Source organism: Centruroides vittatus, unplaced genomic scaffold, assembly GCF_030686945.1.
Source record: "Centruroides vittatus isolate TY-2023 unplaced genomic scaffold, ASM3068694v2 scaffold_435, whole genome shotgun sequence".
Taxonomy (NCBI): domain Eukaryota; kingdom Metazoa; phylum Arthropoda; class Arachnida; order Scorpiones; family Buthidae; genus Centruroides; species Centruroides vittatus.
In genome coordinates, this window is record NW_027122708.1 from 4,527,798 (window position 1) to 4,553,269 (window position 25,472).

The 25,472-nt window shown below is 32.4% G+C and overlaps 1 protein-coding gene across 1 annotated transcript; it reads right to left on the bottom strand.

Moving 5' to 3' along the window:
* Positions 1-1,033: 1,033 nt before the first annotated feature.
* On the bottom strand, positions 1,034-25,029 carry RpL23 (ribosomal protein L23). Its single transcript, XM_067287234.1, has 4 exons — positions 24,940-25,029; positions 8,274-8,486; positions 5,524-5,637; positions 1,034-1,174 (listed from the first exon to the last, which is right to left on the bottom strand). The coding sequence occupies exons 1-4, from the start codon at positions 24,950-24,952 to the stop codon at positions 1,092-1,094; spliced, it is 423 nt and encodes a 140-aa protein (XP_067143335.1). The 5' UTR covers positions 24,953-25,029; the 3' UTR covers positions 1,034-1,091.
* Positions 25,030-25,472: the final 443 nt, after the last annotated feature.

Genomic DNA, 25,472 nt, shown 5'->3' on the forward strand with positions numbered 1-25,472 from the left:
TTACGTTTAGTAACCAGGGACCAACCACTCGGGAAGCGTGATTGAGGGAGAATGACCAGTCAAATGGACGAAAGAAAAAACGGAGATTGATATAATCTCCGACAATCAAGGACACCTGGCACCCTGTTAACGTTCCGAATAACCAAAACGCCGTGTCAACGCGCGCAAAAAAAAAAAAATTTCTCGTCTATTGTGCCAACCTGTAACCCATGCCACTTCGGACTTAGATCGTGTCCCCAACGCCAACAGAGGAAGTCACCCCGTGCCCAACAGACTTGTCAACACCACTGTCCCAGGGCCACCTTCGAGCGACCATCAAAGAGCCACATTGACGCCCAGGATGTCCGAACGGCTGATTGTCCTAAAGCAGTGGTTCCCACAGTGGGTGATAACGCCCCCCTGTGGGTGGTGAGTAAATATAGGGGGGCACTGGAGGCAGGGTACTGAACGGTGACCAAAGGCAAAAGTTGGGGTCACTGACAGCCGTTCCCTTTCCTTTGTTAAATGGATAAGAGGAAACATTGCGTTTAATGGTTTCCAGATGTTGAGAACAATGTACGGTAAGGGCACAAAGTGTGAGATTCATAGAAAAGTTTTCCTAAGAATATTTCCAATCCTTTCTCACACAAGAGAAAATGGGTTAGGGGGCGTTGGGTATAACTTTATGGAACAAAGAGGGCAATGGATTGAAAAAGTTTGGAAATCACTGTCCTAAAGCAAACTATTTTGTACATAGTATATGTTTATTTTATGCTTCTTTTTTTGTCGGTTTTTGTCAGGTATGTCTCTTCTGCCACCACGCACGTACGAATGGACCCTAGGCCACCACTGACGCGCAATTAACTGATTGCCCGTGGAAGTCAGCTTCTTACAGAAACACAGCTTCCCTATCATCAAATGTCACGGCACATATTGAGCCCACAATAAGTACTACAGAAGTAATGTTTTGTAGTTTCTTTCTGGATATTGGGTGTGTAATGCTTATTTTCATTCAATTAAAATCAGTAAAGTTGTAGTTTTTGAATAAAAATAATGAGAATTTTAAAACATTTTATTTTAAATTCTTGAAATATTACAATATATTTGCATTATTATGCAATACTACTGGCATTTGATGCAATTCTGGGCCATAAATCAGCACATTCCTTTGCAACAGGACCAGTAATAGCAGAACCTAGAAAAAAATAATCTATTTAAAAGTTCCTTTATTTTAAAATACTCATATTAGTAAGCAATAATTCAAATTTCTGTATCTTTCAATGATAATTGAGGATTTTCCAAATCAAGGTTTAGAATTATTTCTATATACTATATATTCATTTATTGTATAAAATTCTAGTAATTTCACTTAACTGTGCATGTATATGTACAGTACATATACATATAATTACACATAGCACAATTAGATATATATAATTGTTAAATATATGTAAAAATAATTCCAAACCTTGATTTAACCTGATAAATTTGGAAAATCCTCCATTGTCGTTGAAAGATGCAATAATTTAAATTTTTTAAAATTTAAAATAAAATTTTATGATTTATTATTAAATTATTATCCAAATTATTATTTATTAAATAACAATTCTAGTAAAAATCATTAATTTTAATAAAAATGTCACACAGCCAATCTGGTCAAAATTTTATCTATGACATATGATCCATATTCTGCCAATTATAAGTGTCTAATTTAACATTCCAGCAAACTGGAACTGCTGCCATTATTTTTCTCTCACTTATAAGTATTTGAAATTGTCTATTAAATCTTCAAACACATTTTAATTTAAAAGTTTGCCATAATCTTCATATATTTTGATAGCAGAAAAGTTTCAGGTTATGGAGGAATATGAGTACTAAGCCACAATAGATCATGCTTCTCATTTTCCAGCAAATTTTTTATTATAAAACAAATACATTCAGTCTTCTTTAGCAGCCTATCTCAGGTTATCGAAAAAAATGCAGATTATTTAGAATGCTGTCTTTTATCTTCCAGTTTTTTTACATTCAATAACCTGAGGCAGGCCACTAAAGACCAAAAAAATGTTTGTTTTATAATAAAAATTTGTTGGAAAAAATTAGAAAGGTGACCAACCTATTGCGGCTTAGTAGTAGTTATATATTTATTAAATACTTTCCTAATTAGTTTTTTGTTTATAGTTGTTTCAGACAAAAACAATTTCTATTCCAAATGATGATAATTGCAGTGCATCTATTACAGTGCAGTTATATTTTATCTTTTATTATTAATTTGAGTTTTGTTTTGTGTGTGTTCTTTTATTCATATTTAAATTTGTTATATTCAAAATTCCATTAGAATGTTATATTCTAATGATAGAATGTAATTTAATGCTTGAAGATGGCTTATAGAGCAAGCTGAAAACATTTGTGGTTATTATGGTAGTTAGATGTTTTTGGTTGATTGAGTTTTTTGGCACAAAGGCCACACAGGCCAAGCTGCACCATTAAACATTTTCCTTGTCAAAATAAGGTGTTTTATGTGACTTACATTACTGCTGAGGGTGTGTGGTTGAAAAGTTACATTTTACCTTTAAATTTAGTTTAATTTTTTAATTAAAATTTTTACATTATATAAATTTTTCCATAAATATCCATCTCATGCATAGCCAATCAATGCCATTACTTTTAAATAATTCTTTATTTTATTAACACATACTGATTACTAAATATCATTATAAATGTATACAGGGTTCCTACTCAAATTTTTTGTTTTAAGGTCCATGACTTCCCCTGACCAAACTTTGTACAAATTCCCTGACCCACAACATTTCTTACAGTATGTTTTACTGTAAGAAATATTGTAAATGTTGGAACCTCCCTGTTTTACTTTGTCAATGTGGAGTTTTATAAAACAGCATTTGATTTACAATGCACATATGCTATTGCTTCTTCAACTTTTTAATTAGAAAAAATAACTAACAGTTACATTTTTTTAAAAATTGCAAAATCATTAAAATCAAAACTAAAATGTTTAATTAAATAAGTTTATCTGTTATCAATCCACAATCATAAATCTATGTGACTTTGAAAAAAAGAAAAGTCATTATTTATTATTCATTAACAAATCCTGTAGAATCCATGTACAAAAGTATACATTTATTAAGTTTATCCCTTAATATTTCCTACTTTATAAAATATTAATAAATTGAAAAAAAATCAAAAATTGCCTGCAATCTAAATTATTAAAATGAAAAATAAATAAAGTACAAAAAATTATAAATTTAATTTAGATGGTATTGTCATTTTTTCTTAATCAGTTCATTAACATTTGCCTTCAAATTGAGAGTTTAAATAGTAATTGGAAGGGATTTGGAGAGTTAAAATATTTCAGAAAAAAAAAATTTAATCAATGTTAGATTATTAATAGCAGCACACACTTTTTTCTCAAATTCATAATACTGCATAATTAATACAGCTGTTTTAAAATTTATAAATGACAATTGACATTGCCATGTTATATTTGGGACTTAGTTTGATTCCCCGGCATTTTGTAATGTTGCATTTTATAATTCTTCTTCACATAAACAAATCAATATTAGTTTTGGGAAAAAGAACAAAATTGCTGTGTAGAACTTATCACACAAGAACCCTTGACGAATAAAATAGACTATTTGCATTTTGGGTTATTTGCCTCCCTTCAGTCCTTTTTTTTTGTACGTTTGTTAATACTAAAATAATATTGACATTTACTGCTGGAATAACAATGCTTTTAAAAAACAACCAATTAAAAGGGGTAAAACTAATAAAATTGTAAAAGTTAAAATTTAAAACTTACTAAAAAATGTAGAGGGAAAAACCCACAAAACTACAAAAAGAACAAAACCAACTGCAAAAATTAAAATTAGCTCATTTGATATGGTTTTGCAAAGTTTAAAGAACTACATAAGAACTTGGTCTTTGGGTATAGTAAAAAAAAAATAATGATTATGATGATGATAATGAATAGCACTTATGTATTCTTTACATTTTTACTCTTATTATATACACCCCACACATTAATTTTGCACAATAGGCTTCTTTTTCTTCTATAAACTCAAGGATCCCTGTAAACACATTTGCAGGCCCACAGGAATCCACGGATCACACATTGTTGAGACATCTGTTATCCGAAATACCGATATGAAAATTTCTAGTTACACCATGTACAGTACAATAACACTATGCACAATGTGAAAATTTTCAGTGTTTTCAGATGATGCTTTCAGATAAAGAAAGCAGTTAAATATCTCACAATGAATAGATTGATGGAAGAAGACAATGCAACACTTGGACAATATGCCAAGGAACAATGCTTCCCAGAAAGACTTTCTTTAGGAAACTGATCTTATTTAGGTACCAGAGCCACGAAGAAAACCAAGAGCCTAACCCATTGGTAAGATGCAAATCTGCAAACAACTACCAGTGTTTTATCCACTTAGTCATTGATGGGCTAAGCACATAAGGAAGTCAGTATCAATTACCAGGGCCCAGACTCAGCTTGTGTTGTTTATAACTTTATGAAATTACTTAAAATTTTAAATGTTTTTAATGAAATTATTTAATAGGAAAAATTACATACATTTACAATTTAACTTTCTAAATTATTAACTTTAGTTAAAATACTTTAACTTAAATAATGTAAAGGAATGTTTTAGAAGTTAGATAAAACAGCCATGATGGGAAAATAATTTCAATAATACAAAAATTTTCTTGCCAAATCTGAAATTTTCCTTTTTAAAGTACTTTTTGGTGTTCATTACTTCAAGTTCACCCTAAACTGAAATTTTTGAGCCTTATAAAAATTCACTCTGAAGTCATTGTCATAAATAAATTTTGTATTTTTGGATGCCAAAGGTCCAATAATTTCTGTTTGTGCTAAAAATAAAAATAATCATTCATGGCACTGACTTCAATTTTATTTCTATTAATCAACATATTACATCAAGTTTATAATTGTGTATGCTATCCTTTGATGATAATGGCATGTGCTTAAATTAAAATGTTCTTTTAATCTGAAATATTTTTATGTTAGCTTATGAGTTTAGTGTTGCATGGCAAATTGTATGATAGGCCTATTTAATTATATGTATGATTTAATTTCAATTTTTCAAACTATGTAATAATAATCATCAATTGGTTCATTATGGTTTTATTATGCATGCAATAATTTTTGGAAGGTTGTGTGCATGTTTGGGAGAAATTTTGGGTCCTGAAAATATTCTGCTCCCCTTTTTGTAAGTTGCATTGCATCACTTTACTTTTTGTTGCCTGCAGACAGCTACACTTGTTCAACCATATTGTGAAGAAAAAAAATCAACAAGGCACTCAAGGAAAAATTCCCTGACTTTCCAGGTGCATAGGATCCCTGTATATAGCTATTATGAAAACAAATACAGTTCATATTGTAACATAAAAGGAATTTAATACAAACTAAAAATCACATATATATTAGCTGCATGATTGTGACAAACACGTACTAACAATAATTTTAAACAATTATGAATATAACAATAAAAAATTTGTTACCTTTCATTTCACCTTTATTGTTTACTATTACGCCAGCATTATCTTCAAAATAGAGAAAAACACCATCCTTCCTGCGATATGGCTTTCTCTGCCTAATCACTACTGCTGGCATAACTGAAATTAGAAAACTAATTGTTATTGCATAAAAATAAAATTTAAGTACATCAACTTTCAAATACAATTTTGTTTCCTTCAATCAAATTATTCTATCAAAAATTGATATTTATCATAATTTTCTATATAAATATATATTCAAAAAAATTAAGTATCTTGCTTTAGATGTTATCTTTTCTACAATTAAAATTTATAAAAACATTAGAATTAATGATATAATTACTTTTATAAAATCATGTTGCAGCTATGCAAGAGCTAAGGCTATTGCGTCGTCCAGAATAGTTGCAACATTGCTACCAGGGTGGAAGAACTGCTCATTCTGCTTTGAAATTGCCATTGAACATGCAATTCATTGAAACTCCCACGTGCAACATTTCCAAAGCATCCAGCATGGGAAAAGTATTGCAGAAATGCAAACTTACTGTTTGGGATGAATGCACAATGGCGCACAAAAAATTGCTCGAGCTCTTGATCGATCATTGCAAGATTTGCAAGAAAACATCAAATCATTTGGGAATGCATTAATATTGCTTGCAGGAGATTTCAGGCAAACATTACCTATAATTCCTCGATTCACACCAGCAGACAAAATAAATGCTTGCCTGAAATACTCTACTCTGTGATGACATGTAAAGATGTTAAAATTAACTACAAATATGCATGTCCAGCTGCAAAATGATCAGCCAGCTGAGATATTCGCACATCAATTGCTGAAAATTGGGAACAGAAAGGTGCCGGTTGATCTGATCTCAGGACGAATTTCATTGCCTCATAACTTCTGCAATTTAGTGACGTCAAAAGAAGAATTGGTTGAAAAAGTATTTCCCAATACTCAAACCAATTATAAGAATCATGATTGGCTGAGTGAACGAGCAATTCTTGTGGCCAAGAAAAAAGACATGTACGAACTTAACAATATTATTCAGTCTAACATTCAAAGCAAGGCAGTCACATACAAGTCCATCAACACTGTTGTGGAAGCAGATGAAGCGGTTAATTATCCAACAGAATTTTTGAATTTACTCAATCTGCCAGGAATGCCACCGCACGTACTGCAATTGAAAATTGGCGTGCCAATTATCAAGCTTTGCAACGGCATGTGGCTTGCAGTAAAAAAATTAATGAGCAACATCATAGAAGCAACAATCTTGACAGGACCTTTCAAAGGTGAAGATGTCCTCATTCCCTGCATTCCTATGATTCCAACAGATATGCCATTTCAATTTAAGAGATTGCAATTCCCAATTCGATTGGCATTTGCAATTACCATCAACAAAGCTCAGGGCCAATCTTTAGAATTGTGCAGTTTAGATCTAGGCACGGATTGCTTCTCACATGGACAATTATATGTTGCATGTTCTAGAGTCGACAAACCAGACAATCTCTATATTTGCACAGACAATGGAACAACAAAAAATATTGTATACTCACAAGCATTGTGAAATTAAACATATTAGAAATGTGCACTTTCTCTTTTCTTTCTGAGCCACAGCAACGTGTGGCCAGGTACAGCTAGGTAACATTAATATTAAAATTTAACATCAACATACTAAAATTTGTTTTTGAATAAGACATTCTATACATGTCAAAAGTGCTTGTGGGATATTTTGTGTTTATTTTTGTTTTACTCGTCAAAAACTTTATTAATGCCAAAAGACAGTAATCTTAATTTTTATCTGATATTTTATTGTTTATTTTATTATGTGAGGCCATGACTATTTTTCATTCTTAATAATGAATAATGGGCATCTGGATTAACAGTTATTTCTATGAGTATGTTTGTATCAGATGCTGTAAGCCAGATTGTGTTTCATGAGATAACTTATAGGTGTCCAAAAAGAAACAATCACCTATGAGTTAACTTGTGGTCAGCAGTCAACATCTTAAAGAATAATGTAATGCAGAACCATACAAGCTCACCCAAAGCACCCTTGACATAAGAGGATGGAGAAAGTCAGTGAAATAACATTGGATTCCAACAGGCATTGTTGGAATCCAATGTTTTTTCACTTATCAATAAGCGTCCATTGATGATTTTGGAAATACAGTAGAGCAGGGGTGCCAACGTTTATCCGAAAGCCGGTCAACCAAAACGCTGGTTAACCAAAAGCTTTCCAGTCGGACTGTGTCCTGCTGAATCAAACGTTTTTGATACTAGATTAACTTCTAAAGTATAATTTTTTTGTTTTTATATTTTTCAATATGTTTATTTTGTTTGTAGAAAATAAAGAAATAATTTTTAACAATATGATAGCCTCGATTATTATTATAAAAATTTTCGTTAAGCTTAAAATCGACGAAAATTCAACACGAAGTGACATGCAATGGAGAAAAATTTCAACATCGGATAGATTAATATATTTTTTTCATACATAATCGGTTATCCGAACAACCCCAGTACCCAATTGATTCGGATAAACGATGCTCTACTGTAATTTGTAAAGTATTTTTTCTGATGTCTTTTTACAGAAAAAACTTGAAAGTTGAGTCTCTTAATTTTTAAATTGAAAATTTGTCAAAAATAAAATCATTCCTCATAGATAGAATAATGACTGAAACATTAAAATATGAGAAAACTCTTCTTAAAGTTTTAAAAATATAAATAAAAACAATTAATAAAATTAAAAATCAATTACCTTTTTTTCGCAGTTCAGGCTTTCCCTTCTTAACAGTTGCAACAATCATATCACCAGCACCAGCAGCAGGAAGTCTATTTAAACGACCCTTGATGCCATTGACAGCAATTATATATAAATTTTTTGCACCAGTATTATCTGCACAATTAATTACAGCACCTACTGGTAAACCCAGAGAAATGCGGAATTTTGCTCCAGCTGTTCCACCACGTCCTACAAATGTAAATAAAAATAAAGTAACAAAATCCAAAACCCCAAAGTTAAATTATTTACAAGCTATAATTGCATTACTTCAATGTTATAGACATTGATAGTTCAATAAAAGACTTTGCTCTTAAAAAAAGTAGACGAATAAAGTTTTAGTTAAAGACAGAAGTTGTTTTTAATTCTAACAATTATATTATTTTTCAATAAAAATATAAATAGTAACAGTATCGTTCTAGTTCTAATTGGAAGTCGATTTGTGTTTTAAATTCCATTTGTTAATCACTTAATCTTGTCAATCGTCAAGGTATAATCATAAGTGTTCTATACCTGTTATATCAATGTAAGTGGCATAAGTGTAAAAATTTTTGTAATAAATGTAATTATTATATTGTAAAACATATATACACGACTTTTATTTGTAACCTGTACAATACACAATAATGATGATTGTTCTTGCCGAAAAGTTCTTTAGAATTACTGTATATTTTAGTCTTTCAAATTGAGATACGTAAATAAGGGGCAGTGAAATTTTCCTCTGCCCCGAGCAGCTGACATCCACACTACGCCACTGCTTATTACTTAAAATTTTACCCTTACATCTTAAATAATTAATTGATTTGAGTGTTATTTTGTAATATTATTCCATTTGCAAATTAAAATAAATTATTTCTTTGCAAAAAATAAGAAGTTTTTATAAATAGTGATTTTTTGTAAAGAAATAATTTGTTCTATTTTCTTGTATCTTAAAGTTGTGCCCTTTTTTACAGATATAAGTGAGCCAAAGGAAAAATGCAGACAATATAGTGTTAAATATTTAAAATGTGGCTTTATTCTGTTACCAACAAATAATACTTTACCTATGTGCCTTCTATGTAATAAAACTTTGTCAAACGAATCAATGAAACCTTCTAAGCTTAAGGAACGTTTGACAAAAGTCCATAATGACAGAAAAGATAAAGTTTTAACTTTTTCTAAAACAATTAGAAAAAAATATTTGAAAACACCGTCATTGAAACAAGTCTTTGTGACAACATGGACTGCGTACTTATAACATTTCTTTACTGATTGCAAAGTCTGGATAGCTGCATATCATTCTATCAACTGTAAGTGAAGTTGTATAATACACACTGTGCTGCATAAACCAGCTTCCGATATTATAAGAATTCCACTGAGTAATAATACGGTGCAAAGAAAGATTGACAAAATGGTTCAGTCTGTAGAAAATTCTTTATGCGAGTACTTAAAAACATCTGAATTCTCTACACAGCTTGGGGAGGCAACTTTGCCAGGAAATGAAGCATTACTTTTAGCTTGTGTAAGATTTGTAAAAGATGAGAATATTTCCCAAGAATTGTTATTTGCCAAATGTTTGGAAACTGATACAAAAGGTGAAACAATATTTAATGAATTAAAAACATTTTTTGATGCAAAAGATATACCCTTGAGTAATATCCTCTCCATTGCTACTGACGGTGCTCCAGCAATGGTAGGACGACACCGAGGCTTTCTGGCATACTTGAAACAAGCTAAACCGAATATATTATCTGTACATTGCGTCATTCACCAACACCATTTAGTTGCCAAAAACCTTAGTGAACGCTTGCATGGCTCACTACATTATGTCATTCAGGCAGGCAGTTAATAAAATCAAAAGGAATGCCTTAAATGAGAGATTATTTGCTCAACTTTGTTCAGAAAATGAAGATTATAATTTTTTACTACTTAACACAGAAGTTTGTTGGTTATCTAAAGATGCATGTTTGAATTGATTTTATGCACTCTTTGATTCAGTGTTGGAATTCCTGGACAGCAAAGACAATAATTTGCAGCTCAATTTAATTAATTAAAAAAATGACATAGCATATATGACTGACTTATTTGCCAAATTTAACGAAACCAATTTGAAGTTACAAGGTGATCAATTAAATTTAATCAAAACTAAAAGTATAATATCCGCATTTATTGTAAAACTTTTTTATACAAACAAAACTTGGGGAGAGGAGAATGCTCTGTTTCCAAATCTTTCAAAATTGCAGAAATGAGATGATGATTTGCTTGAATAAATATAAAATATAAAACAAGGCCGATGGTAATACATTTAATTGAGTAAATAAATATATAAAAGACAATGTTTAGCAAAATTACTTTACTTCCGTTTATTCGTCGTCGTTCACTCCAGTTGACAGTCCAATTTCACAAACATGGAGGCGACCTTTCTTCAGAGGCTACTGCCTATGCAATAAAATGCAAAAAAAGGTAAAAAAACATCCTATGGTGCTATCGCATTTTCACATAAATTACAATTTGAGTAAATATAAAATATAAATTTTTTTTTTTTGCATTTTATTGCATAGGCAGTAGCCACTAAGGAAAGGTCACCTCCATGTTTGTGAAATTGGACTGTCAACTGAAGCGAACAACGGACGAATAACCGGAAGCAAAGTAATTTTGTTAAACGTTGTCTTTTATATATTTATTTACACAATTAGATGATTTGCTTGTTTATTTTCAACACTTAACAGCTCTTCATTCTGACCTCAGCCAAAGATTTGAAGATATTCTTCACTTGGGCATCCCCGATTGGGTGTTGGACTCCTTTTGCAAGTAGACCCACAAACTCAGATGAAGCCATACTAATACAGGAGGAACTTATTGAATTATCCACAAATGAGGAGCTGAAACCAATGTTTGAACAAGGATACCACAAATTCTGGTTACAAAAACAGATACTAATTTTATATCCCGCATTATGTGCCACTGTACAGAAGCTGTTGATTGCTTTCCCGTCTTCCTATTTAGTAGAACGTGGATTTAGTGCAGTTATGAACCTCATCACAAAGAAAAGAAAAAAAAAAAGAAATTGACTGCAAATTAGTAGTTACAGAGATTTACAAATGTTACTCACAAACATCAGGTTGAACATAAATAATCTCATATCATCCAATCAGATTCACTCATCTCATTAAAAATAATGTGCTTTTGTATTTTAAAACAAAATTTATAATTTGAATAAATACTACTTTAAATATAAAAATGTTTTATTTATATTTTATTTTTACGTCACCATTTACCATCCAAGACATCAAAGTTAAATTTGAAAGTTTGCTATAATGCAGTTGTATAGAGTTATTTCACTTGGGGTTCATGGTCAGGTTTTTGCTATGAGAAGGGATCCATGAGCATAATAAGTTTGGGAACCACTGTGTTATAAGATAGCTACCTACATAAATTGAGTTCTTTCAGTTACTTTTCAGATGTACTGTACACATGTGCAAGTAAGCTGTATCGACAATAAAATGCCGTAAAGAAAGTTCCAATTGTCATAAAATACATCCATGTCAAAGGCAAGCAAATTATATCCCCCCCACTCCTTCCTGCTGATTTCATTTCTTCTACAAACTCCCAAATCCTTTGACCAAGCAGGACCAAATTCCACATAGTTACTCTCAGTACCTACAGGAAACATGAACTACCATAAAACTTCACACTCCACACTCCTCTCTGACCTTATCATCAAACTCCAAAACCTTTTGAGCAATCTGGACAAATTTTGCATAGTTACAATCCTTCAAAAAATTCCCTACAAATTGCCAAACTTTGATTTACACCAAATTTTGCATAGTTACTCTCTCCCCCTGTGGGAAACACACTATCTTATAACAAAGACAACTCAACCCTCTCCTGAGTTCACAGGCAATGCTGAGCATTCTTTGCTCGTTATTTAAAAATTAGTATAATTATAGATTGTAAGTCTGTATATGGCTTTAGGTGTTTCACTAATTAAATATTGTGTTACTATGTATGTTTGCAACAAAATCCACCAAAATATGGACTTGGAGTTAGAAATATAAATCACAAAATATTAAAGCAATAGAAAACAAAACAAATTAAAAATTTTTTTGGTCACTTTTTTAAAATTGTAAGCAACTTTTACAGTTCTTAACAAAAATATGTAACAATCATACCTAAATCTTAATATTGAAGTATCCAGGAACCAGGTTTGTTTTGGGCTATAATTAGACTAAAGTTTAATCATTGAAATAAAATAATTTTGACTAGAGGTAGCTAATTAAGGCCTATCTTGTCTCGGTTCTACCCAGACATTTGTATTGAGAAAAAAAGTGACCTAACCAATCAGAATTCACTGGAAAAGAAGTTAAATATTAAAACGAGACAATAATGTCATATGATTATAAACATTATATATATTAGCATTGACCAAATGAAACCCATTCATGCTGTGTCATGTGGTCCAGTGCAAGGGGAGGGGAATGATGTCACAAGTGGCATGATAAGCATACACCAATGAACAAGCAGGGAGAAAATCAGTCATCTTTCCTTTTTGGCACAGAGTAGTAAAAACATGGCCAGTTATTCAGAATCCACCCAAGGTCAAAACATAGTGCCACCATTTTGAGCTAACCAGTAGATGAGTTAGCATGCAATGGCAACACCTGGCTCACAATGGAAAGTTAATTGAAAATTATTGTTCCTGGAAATTTCCAGGAACAATTTTCAATTAACTTTCTGAAGAAGTCCCTTAAATTAGGATTTCTTTTTATAAATGGTATTAAAAAAATCTACAAATTTCATAAAATAGACTACTTTGTTGAAGCAATGTATTTCAGCCCTAAAGATAAGCAAAATTTCTTATATTTTCTGTACAGGTAAGCATTACATTTTTAAGTGGTGAATGCATTTTAAGTTAGGACATTTATTCAACCTGCTAATGGCAGAAAAATTAAATTATTTTCTGCAGTTAATGCCTTTTGCCCTAATTTTCATTAGTCTTCTCTTTTTAAATTTTCAGGCATCATTTATGGAAATTAGGCAGTTTAAATAGAAAGACAGCATTGTTAACTTTGCTGGCAATGCTGTCAGTGCCCTCAACAGTGTCCACTTAGTTTCAGTAAAAGTCAAGTTATATGGAGCCCAGAGGTAGGGTAGGTGGTCACACTGCCACAACCCAGTTGTTCATCTCAGACCTTATATTCATATTAGGAGAAATCCTGTCAACAAGCTGTCATAAAATTGTTTTTTCTAGGGATAAGGGTTGGCAGAAAAATACATGACTTCTGACTCAGTATTTTTTTTTTTTTTTTAAATTGACTCTGACTCCCATAAAAAGATTCAACTTCTGACTATCCATCCCTGATTCCCCTTTGAAATGCACCTGTCTGTAGTATACCATTTCAGAAGCTTGTTAATAACTGTTTTCTTTAGAAAGTTGCAAAACATTTCCAGGCTGATCATTTGCATTGTGTACTCCATCTCCCTTCTGATGCTTTTATGAATCTAACTTCACACAGGGAGCCACCATAGCACATTACTTTCAGTTGTGGTAGCTGCATTTTCAAAATTTTTCAGGACAACCTGTGCCAATGGCACACTTCTAATCTTCATCCTTAGCTTCAATAATAATATTAAAGTTCTGAATATATTTTGCAATTTGAAAGATATTTTCAATTTTTTTTTTTCCAATTCAATTCAATTCATCTTTATTTGTAATAGGCCTTGGCCTGTTACAAGGGGAGTTATGATCAACATTCATTAAATAAACAGTTATATAGTTACAAATTTTTTAACAAAATTATACAAGTTATAAATAGATTTTAACTTAGCCACATGAAAAAACATATACATTTCTTTTTCCGAGGAGCACTCATTTAAAATATTTAAATCGAAACTTTGTCTTAGCACTATTGCTTTTTCGCATCCACAGACCAGATGAAATTTAGAGAAGTTTTCTAAACACCTCGGACATTCAATTTTAGAATAGATATAAATCTTGTTTTCAATCGTTATTACATCATTATTAAGGCGAAGCTGGACGAAGAACCTCTTAACACCAAAGGGGAGATTAAACAACATGTAATTATTAATATTAGGGTAGTCCAGTATTATATTATATGAATTCGGCATCTTTCGTGTCCGGATATCCTCCACATCAAGTATCAATGAATTCTCCATTACATTTCTAGTAAGCTGTTTACATAAATCTTCACTAATCTCCGGAAGGTGTATAAACGGGCCCATCGAAAATCCAAAATTATTAATTACTCTAGTCAGGTGACTTACCCAGTTCTTTCTCGATTCTGTTCGTAATGATTTCCTATATAATTGGTTCAAAAGACTAAACAACAGCTGCCCACTGTCTCTCACCTTCATTAAAAATTTTACACATCTCTTAACCAACATTGACGTCATTCTGAATCTATTCAACTCTAATCTTAGTATACTTCCAGGGATTTTATAGTCCAGTAAAAACACTCTCCGTATGAACTTATTTTGAATCGCTTCTAACTTCTGATATTTTGGCAAACACCAAATTGGGGCTGCATAGCTTGTTGCATTTACAATTATTGAATTAAACAATTTAAATTGCGTTTGGGTGTTTTTTAATTTAATTTTTGAAAATAACATTCCTATACTTCCTATTAACTTATTTGCCTTGACCAGTGACATCTTGACTTGTTTTTCAAAGGACAACATAGGGGTTAAGATTACCCCTAAAAACTTTATTTCATTGACTATTTTTAATTCCTCTTTATTAATATAAAATGACATGTTCCTCTTTGAAAGCTTAGAACCATTTCTAAACACCATGATAGCCGATTTCTTCGGATTAATATTCAATTTTAATTTATTAAAATATAACATTGTTTGCTGAATTTTCCTCCGTAGAGCAGCAGCAGTGGGGGCGATTATCACAATATCATCTGCATAGACAATGGAGTGAACTATATTTTCTTCAATCAAGAATCCATCCTCTTCCCTTTCAAAACTGTTATTTAAATCAAAAGTATAAAAATTAAAGAGGTGGGGGGACCATGGGTCACCCTGTAACAGCCCACGATCTATCCTAAACGGCGCCCACTGCATGTCATCTTGTCTAATAGTCGCTTCATAGCTTCCAAATAACAATCCTATCATTTCTACCATTAAAGTCTCCGCTTGATAGTATCGCATTTTATTTTGAAGGTTTTTAATATTTACTGCATCATATGCCTTCTCTATATCTAGGAATAAGGCGAAAACTTTCTGTCTCTTCTTATACAGCTGAATTTGTACAATGGCCATTAACACAAATAGAGCTAACTGAGTCCCACCTTTTTTGACAAAGGCAAACTGCGTGGGATTCCTAAGATTTTCTCTATCAATCCATGCAATAAACCTGGAAAGCAGCACTGATGTAAACAGCTTACGAAACGTCGGTAATAATGCAATGGGACGGTAATTGCCAGGTATTAACCTTTCCCCTTTCTTGTATAACATGAAGAATATTACTTTGTTCCAGTCAACTGGAACTACTACTCTTGAATAAAAGCCATTATATTGTCTTGCAAGATAACTAAGTATAGATACTGGTAAACTTTTAATTAATTTATTAGGAATATTATCTATACCTGGTGCTGATTTCACTTTAAGTTTCGCAACGCATCTTTGTAATTCCTGGACACTAAACACTTCTTCACTAGTTTTTACCTCAGTATAAGATTCTTCCACATAAACTTGATCCATTTTATTACGATAATCGGCTGAGAACCCTTCAAAATACTGTAGCCAACTAGTGTACGGTACACAACTTGGCTCTCGTAAATAACCAATGGGTCGACGAAAATCATTTATGATATCCCAGAATACTTTCGAGTCCTTAGCTTCTATCAGCCTATCGTTAAGTTCGGATAAATATCTTTTCTTTTTTGCCTTCACAAAATTCCTGTACCATCTTTTGTTCTGTACATATTTCTTCCAGGCTGCTTCTTGATTTGTTTTCCTAAACTGAGCTAAACTCTTTTGCTTCCTTATCTTGTAGTAGTAACATCTATTGTCATACCAAATCTGTTTAAATCTCCGTGGTTCACATCCCTGCCTATACTTTACACGACACGCATCTATTATCGCAATTAGATTCTCATAATTATCAATCGGTCTGTGGAGTGATTCTTGGACTAATATCTCCTCAAACTTTTTTGGCAAATCTTGTGACAATTTCTGTTTATCAAACCTTCTACTTCCCAACGATCCCGCCTCTTTATGTTTCTGTAGTTTGTTCTGGCAGAACTCCACTCTTGGACTATCTCCGGACAACAACAACTGTACTGGAAAATGATCTGAGTGATCAAGGTCAAGAATCGACAACTTTATACACTTACTAAGCATCTCCTCTGAACAAATGATATAATCTATGACTGACTTGCCAGTGTGGCTTATAAACGTATATTCCGCTGGAATATCTCCGGTAAATCTCCCATTTAGCATAAAGAAATTATTTTCACGTGTAAAATTTAACAGTACTTCTCCATTATTGTTCGACACTCTATCCTTCGATATCCTCGCATTATCAATTCTCAAACTTTTTCCTTTATATATCGTATCCAGTTTGTCGCCTATACGTCCATTGAAATCTCCACCTAACACCCAAAGGTCGGAATATATTAACCATTGGTTGATTTTTTCTTGTATCTCTTCAATATGCCCTATAGCAGCTGACGATGGGGATATATATACTAGAACGATTCCCAATCTCGCTTCTCCCCACAACAATTGTAGCCTCTGGTTTAATTCCACCAAGGCGAATATAAAACTGGAAGTAATATGTGTTTGCACTAGTTGACCAAACGATTTCTTAATTAATAGTAACAAGCCCCCAACTGGTCGACCAAATTTTTGTGGCTTTTGAGCATTACTATATAGAATCCAAAACTTATCTTCTAGGGGTCTCTTCCCTATCTTATTTATATCTGGTATCCAAGTCTCTGTGAATCCCATTACTTCATGCGATTGTAAAAACTGTTTAACAGGGTCTTTATAGATTTTTTTAAATAGACCTTGGATATTCCAAAAGCTTATGCTAATTTTGTTTAAGATAGCCTGAATATTTTCCTCGACTTGGTCTAGAGGTAACAAGTTTAATGAACTCTCCTGGTGGAGATTACAATTTTCCTTAATATTAGTCAGTTTTTTAACATCAGATTCCAACCTCTCCTGTTCCCGCCTCTCTCTATCAACAGTCTGGCGACTCATAAAAAATAATTAATCTGTATTACTTCTTCCGAATTTAAATCATACGTAAAGATATTACCATCTTTTATGAAGCAATCGTCTCTAACCTTTATTTTATGTCCCTTTGCTTTTTCTTGACTTATCATCGAAGTTAATTTTTTCCTTCTGATCCTGGATCTCTTACATAGATCTGCTATAAATAGAGGCTTTCCCTTTCCTGTACCTGACAATTTTGACCTCTTTTTCCAGAACTCTCGCAAAATCGAGTTTCTCTCATAGATAGAACTTAATATAATTTTCACAATAGATTTATCATCCCCGCCCGACACTCTGACCAAACTATCAGGCAAACAGTCAGGTAATTCTAGTTCGTTCTTAATATAATAATTAATTTCATCCGCGAGATCGTTTGTCTTAAACGGGAAGTTCAGGACTATAATATTATTCTTTACTTTCTCGTTTCTCAAAGAGTCAATTTGAAACTCCAGCTTACCTTGCAGTTGTTTACCAGACTTAACTATCTGGTCGAGGTCGGTCACTCTCTGGAAGGCTTTATCCAATTCCTCTTTCAGTTTTCTATTCTCTTCCTTTAGTGAGGTTACTTCTACTTTTAGTGAGGTTACTTCTACTTTTATCGTACTTAAATCTGAATTTAACTGCATAAACTTTTCCTGAATTAACTCGTATATTCCTTTTAAAGTATATTGGGTCTCTTCCGTTTCACATTCGTCCTCTTCCGCTGCCACTGCAAAGTAATCTTGAATGTTTGAATCTCTCACTATCCCACTTTTAGTTATAGAAGGGATTTCTACAATTTGTTCTTGTTCACCCTGCATCAGATTCAATAACTCATCTCCTCTCTCTAATTCTTTCGCACTACCTTTCCGGGGTCTTCCACGCCTCTTACTTTGCATATCTGCACGATCAATCTCCTGAGGAGATCTAGCCAAAGGCCCAGGGTTAGACTCTATCCCCGCAATTTGCAATAAGCACATTATTAAACTTATTCCTAAAATATTTGTGTATTCGTGAACTTTCTGATACGCCATATTCAATTACTTTCCACAATACTACGATAAAACGTCACTTCTAGCCTCGCATGAAAAGTCACCAGCACCGTCCACGACTCCCCAATTTTCAATTTGAAAGATATTTAGGCATTTTTGAATTTAGGAATTGAAGTGACTAGATTGACTAAAAAATAAAATAATAATAATAATAAACACAATATATGCTGCCCTCATCCCTCACCACCCCATTGTGAGCCTGGCTGAACCCATAATGGTCTTGGCTAAGAGAGACCCTCTTACAGCTTCTAAAAAAAAAAGTACTTTTAATGTTGTCTAGATGTTCCCCAAAATTTATAATAGCATGTAGCCTATGAGAACCAGATATTTTTATTTCATTTTTTACATATTTTGTTTCAATTAGAGTTGGCAACACTGAAATTAACACTGACCATGTCATTGTTGCACATGTCCTATCTTAGCAGAGTTCAAATTGCTAGTCAGCATTTGCTATTAATTTTGTACTGTACATTAAATTAATTTAATATCCAAAATGCCAAAAAGAAATTGTGTGTTTACTAATGAATTAAAAATAGATTATAAACTTTTTCAAAAAATGGATAATCATATTGACAAAGTGAAATGTGCTTTTCAGAATTTTCAATAACTCATGGTGGGTGTTCGGACATTAAAAATCACTTGAAATGTGCAAAACACAAGGCAAGCCTAGCAGCAGCAGAAGGAACTTCCTCAAATATATTGTCATATTTTAAAAGGTACCAATTTATTTTCTGTTGTATTTTCTCAAAATTGTCCAAATTTGAGAAAAAAAAGCATATGAAGCATAGTACAGTGACCATATGTTTTTTTGGGAAAATAAAGGACATATCGAAGAAAATAAAAAAAATACCTTATAAAATTCATAAGTTTATAACATTTATTACGAAAATAGTAGCATACAACAATGCATACATTAAAATTTTAAACAATCTTAATTATACACACACATTGTAAAAATTTAAATAACATTAATTTTGATACTTTTCAGTAAAATTAATTTTTAATAGCACCGGTTCACACTTTAAACAGTCATAAAATTCCAAGCAGTTCATTTGAAAGTTGTATTTGACGGAAACACATGCTTCTAATGTGCTTACTTTTAACTGGGTTTTTTCATTCATCCACATATTCACAAATAAAAATATTCATTAGATCCGGGAAGATATAAAGGAAATTCTACGATTTTACAAATGTTTTTGAAAGCAATTTCTTTTGCTGTATAATGTTCAAAAATCTCAACCCACCTTTGATGGCAGGACTTGTTATTCTGTCACCATTCATTGATCTTTTTGTTTGTGAAGTATTTTTTTACACACAAAACTTCATAAAATAATTCACCATTGAGTATATTTATGGACCAATGATTCGAAATAAAAATATAGCTTTCCTTTACCTTTGCCCACAAAGGGATTTTGTGTAATGTAACCCATTCAAACACCTCTATTTCAATATAACACGTCCCAATTATTTAGATAATCTATGCACATTTGATAAAATGTGTACACAGCATCATTGAATTTTTTGGCTTGTATATTAGGTTGGGGAAAAAGAAATCCATTATTTTGTCACTAGATGTAGTGATATATATCTCGTAAAGTATTGATCAAACAAGTTCAGACTTGTGCTCGTTGTAAAGCAACATTCTGTAATAAAAGAAAATTCTGTTACAGTTTTTTGATTGGTTGATTTAGTTGTGAATTATAGGGTGTAAAAGATGGAAGTTAAAAAAGAGAAAATTTGGTATGTTTTACAATTTTGCTTGGATAAAGGCAAAAATGCAAGCCAGGCAGCTGAAATTGTGAATGATGTTCATGGCCCCGATACTGTCATAGCCAATTACGCACAATTTTGGTTTCGTCGATTCCATTCTGGTAATTTCAATGTTAAAGATGCACCTCGCATAAATAGGCCCGTCATCGAAAATGTCGATAAAATCATGGAAATGATCAAAGTAGACTGGCATGTAAGCAGTTGTAGCATCGCCCAGGAACTAAAGATTGACAACAAAACAGTTTTAAACCATCTGCATAAAGCTGGATTTAAAAACAAGCTCGATGTTTGGGTGCCATATGAATTGAAGCAAAAAAAACATGATGGATCGAATTTCCATCTGCAAAGCCTTGGCCAAACGGAATGAAATCGACCCATTTCTGAAACTGATGGTGACTGAGGATGAGAAATGGGTCACATACGACAATATTTTGCGAAAACGATTGTGGTCAAAGCAGGAATAACAGCCAGGAAGGTTTTGCTGTGCATTTGGTGGGACTGGAAAGGAATGATCTACTATGAGCTGCTTCCATATGGTCAAACACTAAATTCGGATCTCTACTGTCAACAATTAGACCGTTTGAAGCTAGCGATTGACCAGAAGCAACCAGAATTGGCCAACAGGAGAGGAGGTGTTTTTCATCAGTACAACGCCAGGCCACACACGTCTATAGTGACTCGCCAGAAACTCTGGGAGCTTGGTTGGGAAGTTTTGATGCATCCACCTTATAGTCCAGACCTGGCACAAAGCAATTACCATCTTTTTTTTTATTATCTCTGCACACAACGCTAGAACTAATTTAAAATCGTAGGCACAAAAAACCTTTCTCACACTATTTCTAGCAGACAAATTAATGAGCACAAACGTTTTCGGCCGTTTTAAAAGGCCTTCTTCAGGTGCACTGAGGACGGTTGGAAAGTCGGATAGCCAATGTTTACGTGACGTCATTGTTTATGAGGGGTTTCCTCTTACAAGTGACATCTTAGCAGAGAAGGTTTAAACGAAATTGACCTTGGAAAATATTTTAAGATTAGCCAAGATGCGTGAACTATTGTCGAAGATATGCGAATCGTGAAAGGCGGAAAAAAGGGAAATAGAAAGAAAAAGGAAAAAGAAACCTGATAAATTTAGAAACTGCACGAGAGAACGAAACGGACAAGGAGAGGGTGGACCGGCCTATTTAATTAAGGGGGTTATCGAGGAGTGACCGCCAGGCAGGGGAGAGCGAATCTGCATCCCTGCTGTTAATGCAGTTTCCTTTGAGGGATTCAGTAAAGATCTCTATAGCTTCGATTGTTCTAAGTTTGCTAGAGTCAAGAATAGGAACGGTAATCCTAGCATCTTCCCATTCGGCCGTTATACTGGGTTCGCTTGCGTACTGGGCTAGGGTGGAATTAAATTTTTTGTTGCGCGCGTCGTACCTATGCTCAGATATCCTTTTGGTAAGCGATCTGTTGGTTGAGCCTATGTAGGTTAATTTATTGCTTGGCTTAACTCTTTGTCTGCTAGAAATAGTGTGAGAAAGGTTTTTTGTGCCTACGATTTTTTTTTATCATTGCAAAACTTCCTTAGTGATAAAAAATTGGCATCAAAAGAAGATTGTGAAAATTGCTTAGTTGAATTTTTCACCAATAGGGACCAAGGCTTCTATGAGAGAGGCATTATGAAGTTACTTTTAAAATGGCAACAAATTATAAAACAAAACTGTGCATATTTGACCCAAATCGGACAATCCGAACCATGTTAGTCTTGAAATAAACATAAAAGTAATGGATTTCTTTTTCCCCAACCCAATATTTTCTGATTTTTCTAACACTATTTTTTTAACAACAATAGGAAGAAACTCCTCATTTTTTCTTTCAACTAACTTTAGCTTTAATTCCTTTAGAAGTATGGATGTTTTGCATATTGAGATTTCTTGTGATTCAGCTTTCAATATATTGGTGAAATATTGAGGCTTGGTTATGAATAAATAATAACCATTCCTCTGCGAATGTTTCATTGAAAAAGTTTTTCAGAATTGTGGGACATTTTTCCAGATTCAAAAAGTATGATTTTAATGGATTAAATAGTTGTAAAATTCTATCTAAAGCTGGTAAAAGAGTTAGCCAGTGTGTTTTGCTGTAACCAAGAAGCTTTTTATATTGAACCTCTGTGTCATCACAAAATTCTTTCAAATCTTCTACTTGTATTGTGTAAATACAGAAATGTGAATAAATGTTTACTAATATCACTTCAATATCTATCAGAAGACAATCCACAGCAGTGCTTATGAAATTGTTCAAAATGTGGCAGCATAATTAGCTTCTATCAATTTATGTTTACTTGATTGTCGCATTTTAAATAAAACATTATTCTTTCCTTTTCTCTAGGAACCACCAAAATTGCTGTTGATATTGTCAGCACACAAAGCGAGTAATTTATTAGTAATTTCAAATTTTGACAGTGATTCCTTGATGTAATTTGTTAATAATAATAATAATTAAATAATAAGTTTTCTGAAGAAACTTCAGATATATTAATCTGAAGTTTCTTCAGAAAAATTATTTATATTCAAAACATTTACTCTAACACTGCAACTGGGTAAAAAATATCCGACCAGAATTGTGCACAATTTAATATTACCATAATTTGAACAATCCAAATAAATACAGTAGAGAGTCGTTAACCCGAATCAATTGGAGACTGGGGTTGTTCAGATTAGTGATTTGTTTGGATAACCGATTATGTACGAAAAAATATATTAACCTGTCCGATGTTCAAATTTTTCTCAGTTGCGTGTCGCTTCGTGTTGAATTTTTGTCGATTTTAAGCCGAACGAAAATTTTTATAATAATAATCGAGGCTATCGTATCGTTAAAAAATATTTCTGCATTTTGTACAAACAAAATAAATCTATTGAAGAATATAAAAACATGAAAATTATACTTTAGAAGTAAATCTAGTATCAAAAACGTTCGATTCAGCACAACACAGTCCAACTGAAAATCGTTCGGATAACCGGCAATTCGGATTAATGACTCTCTACTGTAGTTATATTTGTTTTGCTCATTTCAGTTTTAATTGATTCAAAAGAATATGGTGCGAAAACATTACAAATGATTGCTTCTGTTTTCGTTCTTGCACAAGAATATTTTTCCTCAAAACATTTCTTAATTAATTTAGAAGAGCAGTCATTTGATCAAAATGAATAGTTGTTGTATTGAGTGATGCCTCTTTTAGTGCTAAAGCTTTAAGGTTGTCATCAGAATTTTTATTAATGAAAAATGAGTTTAATGATTTGTTTGTTGAAGCCCGGATGTCCACTTCTTTGTGTTTTGCTGTCTGAATATGTCATGTAATTGCTGATCTGCCACTATTTGCAATATTAAAGCTGGCTAAACATTTGTTGCATTTGACATCACTATCTGTTATTCCTTTTTTTAATAAATGGAAATTCTTCTCGTACTGTTTGATTAAAAATGTATTTTCTTTTGGGTTCCATGATAAATGGTCTACAAAATATAAATTAAATAATACCTAAATACGAAAAATTAGAAATAATAGACTAAAAACTCACATGTAGTCCCTGTATACCTAATTAATGCTGCGTAAAAGCATAGTAACTGATGCAAGGTCCATGTGTGTACTGTCCAAAGAAAAGGAGTGTACTATAAAGAGAAGGGACACTCAACAGTAAAAATGTCACATGCTCAAGCCCCCAAAGATTGCCGACAAGTGGCGATGAATGCTCACCAATGCTCCAAATGTATCATCCACCAACTAGAGGTTAAAAAACTATCACAAAAATTCCCATAAGAGTGTCCACCCCCTGGTACTGTCAAAGGGCCGTTCGGTTGGCGACACACTGCACTATCGCACTATGTAGCAGTGCACGACACAATGACAACACTGGTAATGATGGCGTACACGAAACTAACTTGTTCAATATATTATTTAAAAAAAAAATGTTTTTAAACTTTGTGTCGACTTTACAAAATAAAGGACAAAATGCCTATTTTAGAAAATAAATAAAGTTAGAGGACAGAGCAGTGAAATAAAGGACGTATGGTCACTGTAAGCATAGGAATATGTCACATAGAATAATTTTGAGGGGCTATATCTCGCAAAGGGTCTCGTGTAGAGGTATGGTTCTTTTGACTGTTTTGTTCCTACGAGTATGCTTTACAGCTCTGTTAAGGTCCCAAACGTATCCTTCAGGACTTGAATTGAACCCATCTTATTGTTATTTTGTCCTATTTTGTATTTCCTTTTTACATTTTCCTTTAAAAAAATCGATTTACAATGATTTTAATTAACACTATAAATCATTGTTAACAAAAGAAACTCCTTAATAGCAGTGTACTAATATCAATCTCTAGTGAAAAAATTTACTATTTAAAACAAATAATTTAACCAATCTCATCATATCCGATAATCCATACTTTTTAAATTTTACAAATTTATATCATCATTCAAACATAGAACCAAACATATGACTGATGGCAATGGATCAGCCTAATTCCGTAAAAACTAAAATTATAAAAACGTTATCTAGAATTTATATTATAAAATTCTTCAGTTATTTTCAATGTATTATATATGTTAAAACAAGATTAATAAGATTAATAATTACCTCGTTTAGACATCTTTCAGGTTAAAGCAAGACCAGTCCACACGCAACGACACAACGTAAAACAATTCTCAATTTTCGCCAAAATATAGCCAACGTTGAGAAAATAAATTGCCAAATATTATCCTATTTTATTAAAGACATTTTATCAGCTAATAAAAAGTAATTTTAGTACTAAATATAAATAATTTGATTTTTAAATAATTAAAATAAATTTATTTCTTTTTTTTAAGTTTTACTATTTTAAACAATACTCTGTGTAATACGAGATTCGAGAAAATATTCGTTTTTATTATTTTACTTTACTTTCCGAATTTTATTTTTTAGGAAGATTTTAAATTGATCTCTCAATTAATTTTATGTTTCAGTTTTATTGTACGTATATGTTTTAAACATAAATTTTCATGCACTTGATATACAGGATGTTCATTTTTGTATTTGGATTATCGACAAATCCTAGAAAATGAAAAGTTTGGAACTAGTTAAAATGCACCAGCAAGATTTACAATTAAACTCACGACTTTTTAAACCTAACC

Excerpts from the sequence above, each read along its gene's own strand:
- RpL23 (XM_067287234.1), bottom strand. Across the intron at positions 5,638-8,273 it reads GCCTGAACTGCGAAAAAAAG|TTATGCCAGCAGTAGTGATT; the intron begins GTAATTGATTTT and ends TTCTAATTTCAG. Across the intron at positions 1,175-5,523 it reads CAATAAAGGTGAAATGAAAG|GTTCTGCTATTACTGGTCCT; the intron begins GTAACAAATTTT and ends ATTTTTTTCTAG.